Below are 12,703 nucleotides of genomic sequence, written 5' to 3'. Positions count from 1 at the left end.
AGCGGATGATTCAGCTGAGCTGTGGTTTATTAACTGAAATTCACCTATTTCAGTTTTTATGCAAGGACTTCTTTTTTTTTTTTACAAAATAGCCTTCTATAGCCAGCAAAATAGCCTTTTATGCAGAATTATCTTAAAAAGCAATATAAAAATGTACTTATAAGAATCTTAGAGATCTTTTTTTTTAGTGCTTTGAAATTCCCTCACGCAATGCAATAACGTTAGATGTTATTTTCTCTAACACTTATCTGATAAATATTGAGAACCTGCGCTTTTAAAAATATAGAAGCTGTGATTTTAAATTGTACTCGTCCTAGTGAACAAAAAACAGTTTTTTCCTTTTTACTGTATTTTGTAAAGAATTTGTAAATATATTGGAATTAATTTATAAAGTAAAATATGTCACTGACTTCTTGGCAATGTCTGTTTTCAAAATTAATAGGAATACACAACTCTTATTGTCCAGAAATCACTGTTGCATGATGTTTACTCACTCACTCAAAGAAAACAGCCACAGCATAAAGGATAAAAAAGCATAAAGTAGACACAAAGGATAAAATGTGGTAGATATAGTATTAAACAATGTACATGTAATTCTAATTTAAGTAAGCAAGAAAAGAGATCATAGGCTTATACAGTAATCATCCAAAATCTCGATGAACGATTTGGTGATATTAGAGTTCACAAAACAAAGGCACAAAGCCCAGAATCATTTCCTTAAGGTATACGGTACAATAAGAAGTCCTCATTTATTTAAGATTCATGCTTATTCTAAACAATATTACTCAATGCATTCCCATTCTTTTTTTCTTTAAGGTAGACAGGATGAAGGTTACAGACAACTTCCCAAAACAGAGTAATATACAAACAGTCTAAGACATAATTTTACTATTTGGTGACATAAGTTTCTTACAAATTTTCAGACTGCCACAGTAAAAAAGATAATAGCATGGATGCACCTGAACACAATCTTAGGCTGTTCTTTTTGGTCACGTTTATGGGTCAATTTCATGGTGATCTCTTGATTTGCAGTAAACAAACACTTTCCATTATATTTGAAAATGCTTTTTATTATGCAGAAGGTTGTAATACATAAGGATTTCAGCCTCAGCTTTTTTCCAAATGAGAATTTTTTAAATTGATTTCCTTCTCTATTATCTTTATCTTAGCAATTGTTTCAAGTTGTTTTCTACTGTAACTGAACTATGTATTCAAGTCAACTAAATTACATAATCACAATTCCAGCATTTTACACTGCTTCTGTAAGATAAAACCAGTGTTTGAATTTCTCCTGTAAAATCTTACAGGGTTAAATAACATTTCTATTAATTTCTTCAATATTGTAATTTTTGCCTTTCATACATTCAATGATTTCAAAAAAGTTTTAAGAAAAACCTTCAAATTAAAGGAGTTAAATTACAAATATTTCACATTGGCCTCAAATGGAACCAACTCAAAAAGACACCATGGAGATTATAGTAACAAATCAGAGGCTGCTTAGGATTCAGGTAAATTCCTAAGAAATATTTACCTTCTGAGAAGATCTTAATGTTTGGTATAATTTTTGGTAAACTTTTCTCACCTGGTGGACTCCCATGTCCTGCTGCAGCTGTAGCAATAGCAAAAGCAGATGCAGGAGAAACAGCACAGTGACTGTTGTCAGCAGTTTGTACTGTAAAGAGAATAGAAAGAGAAATATTTGAAATCTTTACTAATGTTCATACACTGTGTATATCGTCTATTTTCACTGTCATTGGATTTTATAATGATTTGATTCTGAAGGTCTTTTCCAACCTGAGCAATTCTATGATTCTATGATTCCATATTAAAAGAAAGAAAAATATCACCATAATTTCTGCAATTTGACTATTAGTTGTAGGCCTGTACAATTGTTGTTTCTATGGAAAAAAAATTCTCAAGACGTTGCAAAGGATGAGGAGTAAACCTGAACCAAACAGAACAACAAAGGTAATGGTACAGACAGTTAACTAAAACAAACAAAAAAACCAACATCCATATTAAAGGACAAAGCATATTAACAAATCAGATGAGATTTACAGATCTTCCCAGCTCATCACTTAAGTACAGTTTTGCAAAATTTGTCAGATGTTCTCTTCAGGGAGTCCAGTCGATGTTGATTCACTTTGTACTCAAATAATACACTACTGCTTCCCACAGTTTCCAACTCCAGAGTTTTGCCATTCTACTGCAACTACGGCCAATAGCAAAATATTACTATTGGTTCAGTATTGAGATGTCTCACTAACTTATTAACAGCTGAGAAGACTATGTTCTGTTTTCTTTTTCTTTCTTTTTTTTTTTTAATTCCAAGTATCAAACAATGTCTGTGCCTTGAGATCTGGTTTGTTTGAGAAGACAGCATTTTAACTGGACGGAGCTCATGGATAGATCTCACAGCTCAGTTAATGTTTTTGAAGAGACTTGTGAGAGCTATTTGAGGAGCTCCAGTTCTCCCTTTACCTCTTCAACAGAGCAGTTTATTCAAATTTTGGAAGAAATCACCAGCTATCAACTGTAAATTTTCAACTTCACACAAGATAACTCACGCAGTCACTTCCCAATGACAGTACTGGGTATTGTGTAATTCATCATTACCTATCATGTCCAAAATGTCTCCTTAGCAGCTGAAAAAAGAATATCTGTAAATATCTAGAGAATTTTGTGAGAATAAGAGTGATTCAGTATTAGTTCTGAACTTGGATACATCCTGCTCAAGTTGTTAAAGAAAATTTCATCACGTACAAAGCTCCAACATCCTTCCAAGTCTCCAGTTATTAACACATACTTCTCTCCAGAAATAGTGCCTCCAATTTATTTCCATGGAAAACCAAAACAGATACAAAGAGCACAAGAACCCTATCTGATTGAGCATATTCTCAGCTACAAAGCACAGGTTTTCAACAGTCAACACCATCAGCATTTTTGCCAGCAATGAACAAGAGCCTGCATGCCAGACTTGTAAAAAATCAGCAGCAGTGAAGATGACCCAGTTTCACAGCTGCTATGACAGCATCACTCCTAGAAGAACGTTGCTCATACAGTCCACCTTTCATTGGCCAAAAGAGATGAGGACAGAAAGCATCAAATCCAGACTGTTCACAGTCTGTGTAGTAGGACCTTTCTGCCATGACTGGCAATGTGCTCCATGGTCTTCAGACTAGTATGGGGCCTGGTATCATTGTGCTGTAAGAGAAAGGCTGTCTTTGGCCCAGCTCATGAAGTTTGAGCCTTCAACTTCATCAGTGTCGCAAAACAACTATCAGTAGTTGATGACTCGTCCAGGTTCCAGGAAATCCAGCGGGTCACCCCTCTTCTGTCCCAAAAGACAGCATGCATCACTTCATCCACTGGGAGCTACATCCTGAATTTCTTCTTCACTGGGGAATTCACATGTCATCACTTCATGGGCTGCCATTTTGACTCCACTGTGTTGTGACACTACATTTCACCATCAGTAAAGACGCAACCCAGGAAACTCACCTTCAGCCTCATACGGTTCAACCTGGTCCTGACAAACTTGCATGCAGTGTTCTTTCTATTCCTGTCTGAGCATTTGTGGGACCCACGTGGCTCCAACTTTGAGATATTCCAATTTTGGCAACCATTGTTTCCAAAGTACTGAAACTGATACTCAGCACCAAACACACCTTCCTGATTGTAATATGTCAACTCACATAGATGAACTGATCAAGACGCTCTTCACTTCATGGTGTCACAGCTGTGCATGGTTGTCCAGAACGTGGCTTGTCTTTCACACTGCTGTTGCCACTGTTGAAATGTTCCACCCATCTCTCACTGTGCTCACATCCTCCTTCTGTTTCCAGAAACATTTAGCAATTGTGGATGTATGTCAACGGGTGCTATTTTTTTCACACAGAGAAAGGTAATATATACAGATATACTTCCACATCAAATACCATTCTGTATGCCGCTCTGCTGCCATTTGTCACGCAGCAACAAAATACAGCACAGTAACAATACTGGCAGTAAGGTTCAAAATCTACTGTTATACCATCAACAACACGACATCTGCGTCTGACATCATGGGCCACCATAATAAAAAAGGAAGCATTACTTTCAGAGCAGCCCTCCTTCATTAACTGAATGGCATAATTCACATTATTGAAAGATTACAGATTTCGAATATTTTGCAAAGACTATGGCTACTTTATTTAAACTCTTGAAAGTTACAGAGGGCAGAAACTTCAGTTCCTTACCTCCTGGTTGACGATAGCGGAGATGACGTGGTGTTGAAGGGGATCTACATGGGGAAAGTTCTGTGGTATCCACCGCTGAGGTGCTTTCAGGAATAGTTCTGTCCACTGACACTGATTCTAGAACTGCTGCTTTAAAAGAGATTGGATGTTAATAACAGGATGATAGCTCAAAATTTACAACATATTAAGAGATTTTTGGGAGAAAAGGTATGTGGCTTTATGACACACCTTTTTAAAGTACAGAGTTTGTAAAGTACTAAGTAAGTAAAGTACTAAGTTTTGTTTGTTTTAGGTACGAACACAGCTCTGAAGAGAATGAAGAGTAGGCAAGTGACTCAGAACTCTCAGTGTATGAACGCCTAAAGATAAAAAATCTGCAAATTTGAGCAAACTGACTGCAATGATACAAAGAATTTGTGTGTCAAAATGATCTTCATTGAAAAGCAACATTTTAAAAATGGCCATTAATTAAGAACATTTTACACCGATGTTTAAATACCAAATCTAATACACAAAAATTATTTATAGGTGTAGCTGTTAATATGTATATACATATAAAGTAGTTGTTATGTAATGCTACATTTAAATGGTGATGCTTTTGGAACTTGCTGTGTATCTTCTGTGCCAAGAAGATTCAACAGTAATTACTGTCTGAAATGAAAGCTTTGTACTGATGTCATAACCAAACAGAAGCTAGTAAATAAATAACTTGGTAAAAAATGGACAGTAGTCAGTTTAAAAAATAGCTTGGTTATGATTGCAATTTAAGTCAACAGAGTATGCATTAAAATGCATTTATAATAAGGGTACCAAAGTCATAAGTTTCATATGAGCTCACAAGAAAAAATCCTTGATAGATTGCTATCTATAATCAGAATACTGCTTAATAAAATGGCCAACACTGGAGAGCTGATTAGTCTGCGGAAAAGTTCTTCAGTTAGAAGCATATTAAAAGAAATGTTCATAACTTCAGAATAGCAGAAAAAAGTACTTCCTCAATGCAGGAAAACCAAGTATTTTTAAAAGCTGATAAAGTATTTTATGTTTGATATTTACAACAACTATGCCTTAGCATAAGTACTATAAAAATACAAATAAACTTTGATAGCGTGGGAAGGAAGCAAAATTTTGGAACAGAAATGAGCCACGTTCAAAAATAGCAACTATTGCCATAATAATAGGTCATGGGAAACGGAATTTATACAGTTATATTATGTTTAGAATACGATACCTTTGTTTTCCTGAAAATCCTCAAGTACCAGAGCAATAGCATTAATGATTATAAGGTGGTGGTAGCTGCTGAGTAAGCAGAACTTGTCTCCTTACCCAGAAGACTTCAGAAATAAGGAACCATGTTTGAATGATGTGGAAAATGCAGATCAGCATTATGTAGTTCTACTACTCATTTCCATTCTTTGTGAGCAATTTCTTTTTAAAGTTACTCCTCTTCTTGAACTTGATAAGCAGTGACAGAAGGACTTTCCCCTGGAGAACAAAGCTAGATAGTTGCAAATTCCTCTAAACTATGTGCAAACTGTTTAGCAAGAGATCTCTGAAGGGACTAGAGACAGCCATTTAGCATTTATATGAGATTCTTGCCATTTCCAAATGTTCCCTCATGCTGCCCGGGTGACACAGCTTTGACAGACTGGAATGCAGTTTAAGAATACTTCTGCAGTAATGCATGGTGCTAACACTAGGTCAGAATAATCTCTACTTTAGTAGGTGTACATTTAGTGTATGACAAAAAGTGTGACATCAAAGACTATAGTTACCTATTTACAAATCACCTTAACACCTGGCCTATATTTTGGAATGTGCTATCATAAAGATTTGAGTATGACTATCCTGGTGCATGCAAAGAATTTGCCCAATTCTATATAGCAAATACTGTATTTTAGACATATAAATAGACTGTTATGTAATTAATCCACAAATACCCAGTGAACAGAAATAATGTTTAAATGTATCAGCCAGCCAGTATTTTATGAAAGCATGAAGAGTCACATGCTCCCAGGATGCTAATGTGGCTGCCTGACGAAAAAATTATATGTTGAACAATACGCTACGCTGTGTAAAAATTACGCAGCAGTAAGAGCAGACATAATGCTTCAATGATATTTTTCTTAATTTACATTTGGATATCTTCTTTCCTTGGCGGTTTTACCAACTTCTACATGGCATAGTTTGTAAAGAGACTGAGCTATCTTCTACTCATATTTATTCAGGTTACAAGTCAGGCACTAGCAGACTAGATTTTAGGAAGAAAACAGTAATGTTGCATTTCCTCATCTTTTGCTTAATCTAACAACATTAAAAATTACAGTATATTTTTATTCTAATTCAGAAGACCATACCTCCATTCCCAAACAGCAATAAATACTCATATACCCTATGCATACTTTATGAAAATAGAACTACTTTTTTGCTTTGTCATCTATTCTCTGCCCAGGGAAGTGGTGGAGTCCCCATCTTTGGAGGTATTTAAGACATATGTGGATGTGGCAGTTACAGACATTGTTTAGTGGTGGACTTGTAAGGTTAGGCTGATGTGTGGACTTGATAATCTTAAGGTTTCTTTCTAACCTAAATTATTCTGTGAATTTATGTGCAATGCTCTCATTCTAGATGCCCACAGCAAGGTTTATATCAACTAGCATTATTCCTCTGAAAGTAGTACCTATTTTAAGGTGCCTTACAAAAGCCAAAAGCATTTCACAATAGCAATTCATCTTTTTAGACATCTACCTTCTGGACTGATAACAATCAAGTGCTATGAATCTCAATAATGCACCCAGTGCTCACACAAATTATTTGAATTAGTAACTAAATCTTTCTGAAGAACTCCCCCTAATTTTATATAACCGTTTCCTTTTAGCTTAATATTTTACTTCACAGGACAACTTCAACAAAATGCAACTGGCATCAAGTTTTTTTTTTTAATTCATCCAAAACATTCTGCTGGACTAAAAACAGACAGGTCCACTCTGCCATACTACTATGCCTACAGAAAAGGGAAAACAAACAGAGGAAACACAGCCACTAGAAAATACACCAAGAGCAGTGTATTTTATTCCCCAATGCAGGTTACTGTGATTACAAAAAAAAAAAAAGAAAAAAAAGAAAAAAAAGAAGGGGCAAGGAAAAAGAAACAACTGCTGTGCAGTAGTCTGATAAAAATTGAGCTTTCATTTGAGACTGCCAAAAAGCCAAAAGCCAAAAGTAACATTCAGCGTTCTGTAAATATAGAATACCTCTTCGAATGCTTCTCCTCAGCTTGTTACAGAGGTCAATGCGAGGATTCTCCAAGCTGTCCTCTATGGAGCCAGGGCTTTGCTCAGGAGAGGAGGGCCCTTTGCTAAGGTCGAGAGGTACTTTGCTACCTGTTGGTGGAGGAGAAGTGGCTGGACTATAGGTTGAGGTAGGACTGCATGCCACAGATGAAGCAGAAAGATCAAGGGCACCAATTCTTGAATTCAGTGGTGAAGTCAATGACAATTTTCGAGTTCTGACAGGTGAGGATGTTCTGGAAAGGGACAGTGGAGGGGGAGATGAAAATTTGCGACAGAGATGCGGTGACTTCGCATCAGCTAGGTAATCTCCTCTGTTGTTTTGACTGGTAGCAAAAAATAACTCCAAAGCCCTGAAAGCAAGAAACAAAAAAGCAACATCGTAGTAACAAATGCAAAGCAGATTTAAGTGAAAACACTTGTGGAGGCAAAATCTATGAGATATTTAGACCTCAAAACCCAGGCAGAAAATTGAGATAGACTTACCTAAAAATTTACTCCGCATATACAGAGTAAGAACTTTCCTCTCAGATTATTTACACAGAAATTAGGTAAAAAACAAACAAATGGTAATTCTTGGTAATTCTGTAAGTAATTTATCATAGAAGACAAAAGACAGGGCTCACCTAACTGGAATGGAAGTGAAAGGCCGTCTGTAAATGTCTGAAAGTTTTTCCAGTACAACAGCTGCAGTAGTGAATATGCGGTAAGTGTGTAGGAACGTATTCAGGAAATCAATACTCAGAAATCGCAAGTCTGTGAGCCTCTCCAAAAGGCGTTCAACACTTGCATAACGGATCTGAGGTACTTTGCAGGAATTTAGAGTTTTGCTGAAGCAGATATCAATGTCATCTCTATGAAGACGTGCATCAGACCTACATAAAAGGTAAAGTAGAACGTTTCACCACAGAGGAAGAGTGATTATAGTACGCTAGAAGTATCACTTCAGCTACTTCTGTCAACACAGAACCACGAAATACATACTGCATTCTTGTATTTCATCAACGTAAGAAGACTCGTATGGAGAAACTTGCTTCTGCTGGGATCTTGCTTTATAGGGGATCCCAATGAAAGACAGTAAAATAAAACCCTTAGCTAAAGTTATGGCTTCCTTCACAGGTTGTACCTGCACACAGGCTGCAGAATGAATTTAAGGGTGAAAGAAGCAGGTTTATGAATAAAACATGCTACCTTGATTTGATTAAAGTTAAAATTGTGGGATAATGTGTTCGTTTTTGTTTTTTTTTTTTTTTTTTTTTTTTTTTTTTTTTTTTGTCCCTTAGAAATAGGAGAAATAAGGAAAAGAAAAACTTTGGCTTTGGAATGCTTTGGAAAGTCATACTTGTTTGCACTCAGTGTAGGTTTACCAAACACTTAAAAATACATTAAATAAAATGATGAGTAGTAGGACAGAAAATAAATAACCAATACAGAATTAAACTACTTATCCAAACCATAACTTACTGTAGCTTCAGAAATAAAAGAGAAAATTGAGCTGTGATCCTATATAGTCCAACACTGTGACTTCAGAGTTGGCCATTTTCAGTTATCCCTACTGTTTCAGGAAACAGATTGAAAAAAATAAATATTGGGATGAAGATTTAATTCCAGCCAACAAAAATGGGGGTAAATGAAGGGGAAGTAAATACTTTATTTTCCAAAAACACACTTCCTTTTCTTAAAAAACTTTTATTAAAAAGCAAAGAAACAAATTTTGCTCACTGGGCATAAATTGTGTCACTTACTTTATCATATGCGGCACAGTGACTTTAGAATTTTCTTCAAACACTATGGTCATTAAACCATTGCACCTTATGTTATCAATGCACTGTGAAAATAAATATTGTGAACTGTTAATATCAAAACACACTACAAGAGGTTAATTTCCACGCCGTTAGTGTCACCACTACCATCACTAAAACATAGCTTTCACAGAGCCTGAGCAGACTAAAGTACAAGGTACTTTCATAGAAGAAAAGCAGTGATGAAGAAATTGTAACAGATACTACTCTCTAGTCTTCTTCCTTTGATTTGCAGACTCATGTCCATGCATCTTTACCAGCATGCTCAGAGAATTTGGCCCAGAATCTTTTTTACATGGCTGCAGATTTTCAGTTGAAATTGAGATAACCTTGAAGTTTATTTGAAACTGAATGACCTTAAATGCTTCTATCGTATCTTGAAAAATCAGCACTGAAGGAAAGTCATAATATTATATATTGTATGTATAAAGTAAGAGACAAATAGTTTCTAAAAACACACATTTCCTTTAAAAACAAATTCAAACAGTGCTATTATTTTGAAATACAGCTATGAAGCTGCTGTCTGAGCAGTCCATTGAAAACTCTTGTATAAATGTTTTGGACTAGGTATCAGAAAGTGTGAAGACGCTTCTGGGACACGTTTATAGCACATATTAGTTTGAAATTACAGGCTGTGCTGTGGCCAATAGAAGTTTACAAGTTATGCATGGTTAAGCTGTTATTCAAGCCTCAAAGCAGCTCAGCACTAGTGGTGTGTAAGTACAGCTCAAAGCCATCTGAACAGCATTTTCTGCTGATTTGTATTCTGACATAGTTGAGATAACAGAGCACCCAAAACCCTGCTCTTGGAAGTCTGCAGTCTGCCAGCAGTTAAGGCTTTTATGGTCTGGATCAAGTATCTTATATATACTACTACAGGGCTCTTGCTTTTATAATACTTTCAAACTTTATTTTCAACAATTATATATGTGCAGACCACACTATTACTTCACATCAATAAAATGGAGTTTCCAAAGTTCTCATACGCATTTACACTGGGTTTAAGAATAATATGTAGAAATATTGCCTAGCAAAATAATGACTGATGTTAGATCAGTTAGAGAAGACTACCAGAGGCCTTTTCTGGTCTTCTATGATTTATTTTTACTATGTGTGTTTTTAATTTCAGATTTTTAACAATGGTTTCAAAGTTAAATAATTCACATTATGACTTTACAAAATTGTTACTTTAAAGCACTGAGAAAAAAACCACAACACACATCTCTAATAATAATACATAGTTTCCTCTACGTGACTTTTAAATGTTGCAAAGAAGCTCTAAGCACCAAACTACCCATGGCGGTTCAGTGCTGTCTCCACTAAGACTGCAGAGTCCTAGCATTTTTCAGTTATTTGACAGATAAAATCTTAGAAAAATTGTGACGTGAAGGAATCAAATAGGGAGCTAGGGCCAGAGGGCACACTTAAAGTAGAAGAGAGGAGATTTCTTCAGCAGCAACAAAATGCCTATGATGTTTGCACAGTGTCTTGAGTCCTTACTCTTCTCTTTTAAGGTGGTATCTACTCTTGTGGATGACACCATTAATCTGCCTGAGGGTAAGAAGGTTCTTCAGAAAGATCTGGATGCCCCATCCCTGGAGGTGTTCAAGGTCGGACTGGATGGGGTCCTGGGCAGCCTGGTCTAGTACTAAATGTGGAAGTTGGTGGCCCTGCACGTGGCAGCGGGGTTGGAGATTCATGATCCTTGAGGTCCCTTCCAACGCTGGCCATTCTGTGATTCTGTGACAGGCTGGATCAATGCACTGAGGCCAATGGGATGAAGTAAAACAAGGCCAAGTGCCAGGTCTTGCACTTTGGCCACAACAACCCCAGGCTTGGGGCAGAGGGCTGGAAGGCTGCTTGGAAGAAGCAGACTTGGTAGTGTTGGTTGACACTCAGCTAAACATGAGCCAGCAGTGTGCCCAGGTGGCAAAGAAAGCCAATGGCAACCTGGCTTGTATCAGAAGTAGTGCAGCCAGCGAGACTAGAGAGGCGATCGTCTCCCAGTACTCAGCACAAGTGAGACTTCAAATCAAGTGCTGCATACAGTTCTGAGCCCCTCACTATTATTGAAACACTGAGGCCCAATAGAGTGCCCAGGGAAGATCAACAAAGCTGTGAAGGGACTGGAGCACAAGTCTTATGGGAAGAGGCTGAGGAACTGGAATTCTTTCCTGTGAAGAAGGCTCAGGAGAGACCTTATAGTTCTCTACAACTACCTGAAGGGACGTTGTGGTGAGGTGCAGGTCAGACTTTTCTCCTGTGTAAGTAGCAGTAGAACTAGAAGAAATGACCTCAAGTTGTGCCAAGGCAGATTCAGGTTGGACATTAGGAAATCTTCTCCAGAAGAGCGGTCAGATGCTGGAACAGGCAAAGGCTGCCCAGGGCAGAGGTTGATTCACCATCCCTGGAGGTGTTCAAGAAGCATTTAGATGGTGTACTAGACAAGGTTTAGTGGTGAAATGGTGGTAGGTGGATGCCAGGACTAGATGATCTTGGAAATCTTTTCCAATTTCGGCGATTCCATCATTCTGCTTTCTTAAGAAGCTTAATCTTCATCATTCTCACATTATTAAAATATCTCTACTGTTGCCCTCAAATCTCTTCAGAAAGCAATAGCTGGGGCAGATTTTCCTTTCCTCAAAGGGAATAATCAAGAGAGAAAAGTTTCCTACTGTTTTCCCTGACAGTCTGACTAACTACTTCACCCAATGCTCTCTCAGCTGCTGTGTTTACCTATACCTTATTAGGCCACTTCCAAGCTTTGTAGGCATGCAGCACACAACTCAGTCATGCAGCTTTTCAGCTTTCAGATTGACATGCATTCCACTAAGAAGTCAAATGCAAAAGCAAAATTTCAGGGAGAACAGGTAACACTAGGGGATTTGCAAATACATTGCAATCAATCAGCTCTCAAGAAATCAGTTTTCTCTTGGATTAGTTTTCAGAAACATGAAGTAAATAATTTCATGACAAACAGGATAAAGAATGCAGAAAGCTACCTGACTTATATCACTTGTCCATGCAGCTTTCTCTTGACGTGAAGGGGCTAAGAGGACAATAGTAAAAGGAGGAGCATCTGTAGGTTCAACGACAAGCTTGAAATCGAGGTGTCCAAACACCTGTCCAGAGCTTTTTGCTTTACAGCGAAAGAAGTAAAAAAAGACAAAATGTGAGATTTCAAACCACAGTATAAAGAAAATATTGTTTCCACTTACTGAAAAAGTTATATTAAAATATTTCTCTGACAAAGAGTAAATGTGACTGGGAATCCAAAACGCTGATTATCATTTTCCACATACACCAAATACAATAAAAGTTACAAATATACATTAGTGGGAATTGATGTAAGTTACATGTTAAAATGTCAGAT

At 37.0% G+C, this 12,703-nt stretch overlaps 1 protein-coding gene across 6 annotated transcripts in view; it reads right to left on the bottom strand.

Annotated features, from left to right (window-relative positions):
* Nucleotides 1-12,703, bottom strand: part of RASGRF2 (Ras protein specific guanine nucleotide releasing factor 2) — a 123,768-nt gene that overhangs the window by 50,348 nt on the left and 60,717 nt on the right. For 3 of the 6 annotated variants that reach the window (XM_042866105.1, XM_042866107.1, XM_042866110.1), the window contains exons 12-17: nucleotides 12,333-12,469; nucleotides 9,274-9,356; nucleotides 8,155-8,403; nucleotides 7,493-7,881; nucleotides 4,239-4,367; nucleotides 1,583-1,672 (exon numbers count right to left, since the gene is read on the bottom strand). In XM_042866105.1, coding sequence (XP_042722039.1) covers nucleotides 1,583-1,672; nucleotides 4,239-4,367; nucleotides 7,493-7,881; nucleotides 8,155-8,403; nucleotides 9,274-9,356; nucleotides 12,333-12,469 — 1,077 coding nt within the window. The remainder of the gene's footprint in view (nucleotides 1-1,582; nucleotides 1,673-4,238; nucleotides 4,368-7,492; nucleotides 7,882-8,154; nucleotides 8,404-9,273; nucleotides 9,357-12,332; nucleotides 12,470-12,703) is intronic. The other 3 variants (XM_042866106.1, XM_042866108.1, XM_042866109.1) reach the window with 2 other exon arrangements.

This window comes from Lagopus leucura, unplaced genomic scaffold (genome assembly GCF_019238085.1).
Source record: "Lagopus leucura isolate 7727_CA_CO unplaced genomic scaffold, USGS_WTPT01 Super-Scaffold_810, whole genome shotgun sequence".
Taxonomy (NCBI): domain Eukaryota; kingdom Metazoa; phylum Chordata; class Aves; order Galliformes; family Phasianidae; genus Lagopus; species Lagopus leucura.
The sequence above is the reverse complement of the archived record's forward strand: the minus strand, read 5'-3'. Positions and strand labels throughout refer to the sequence as shown.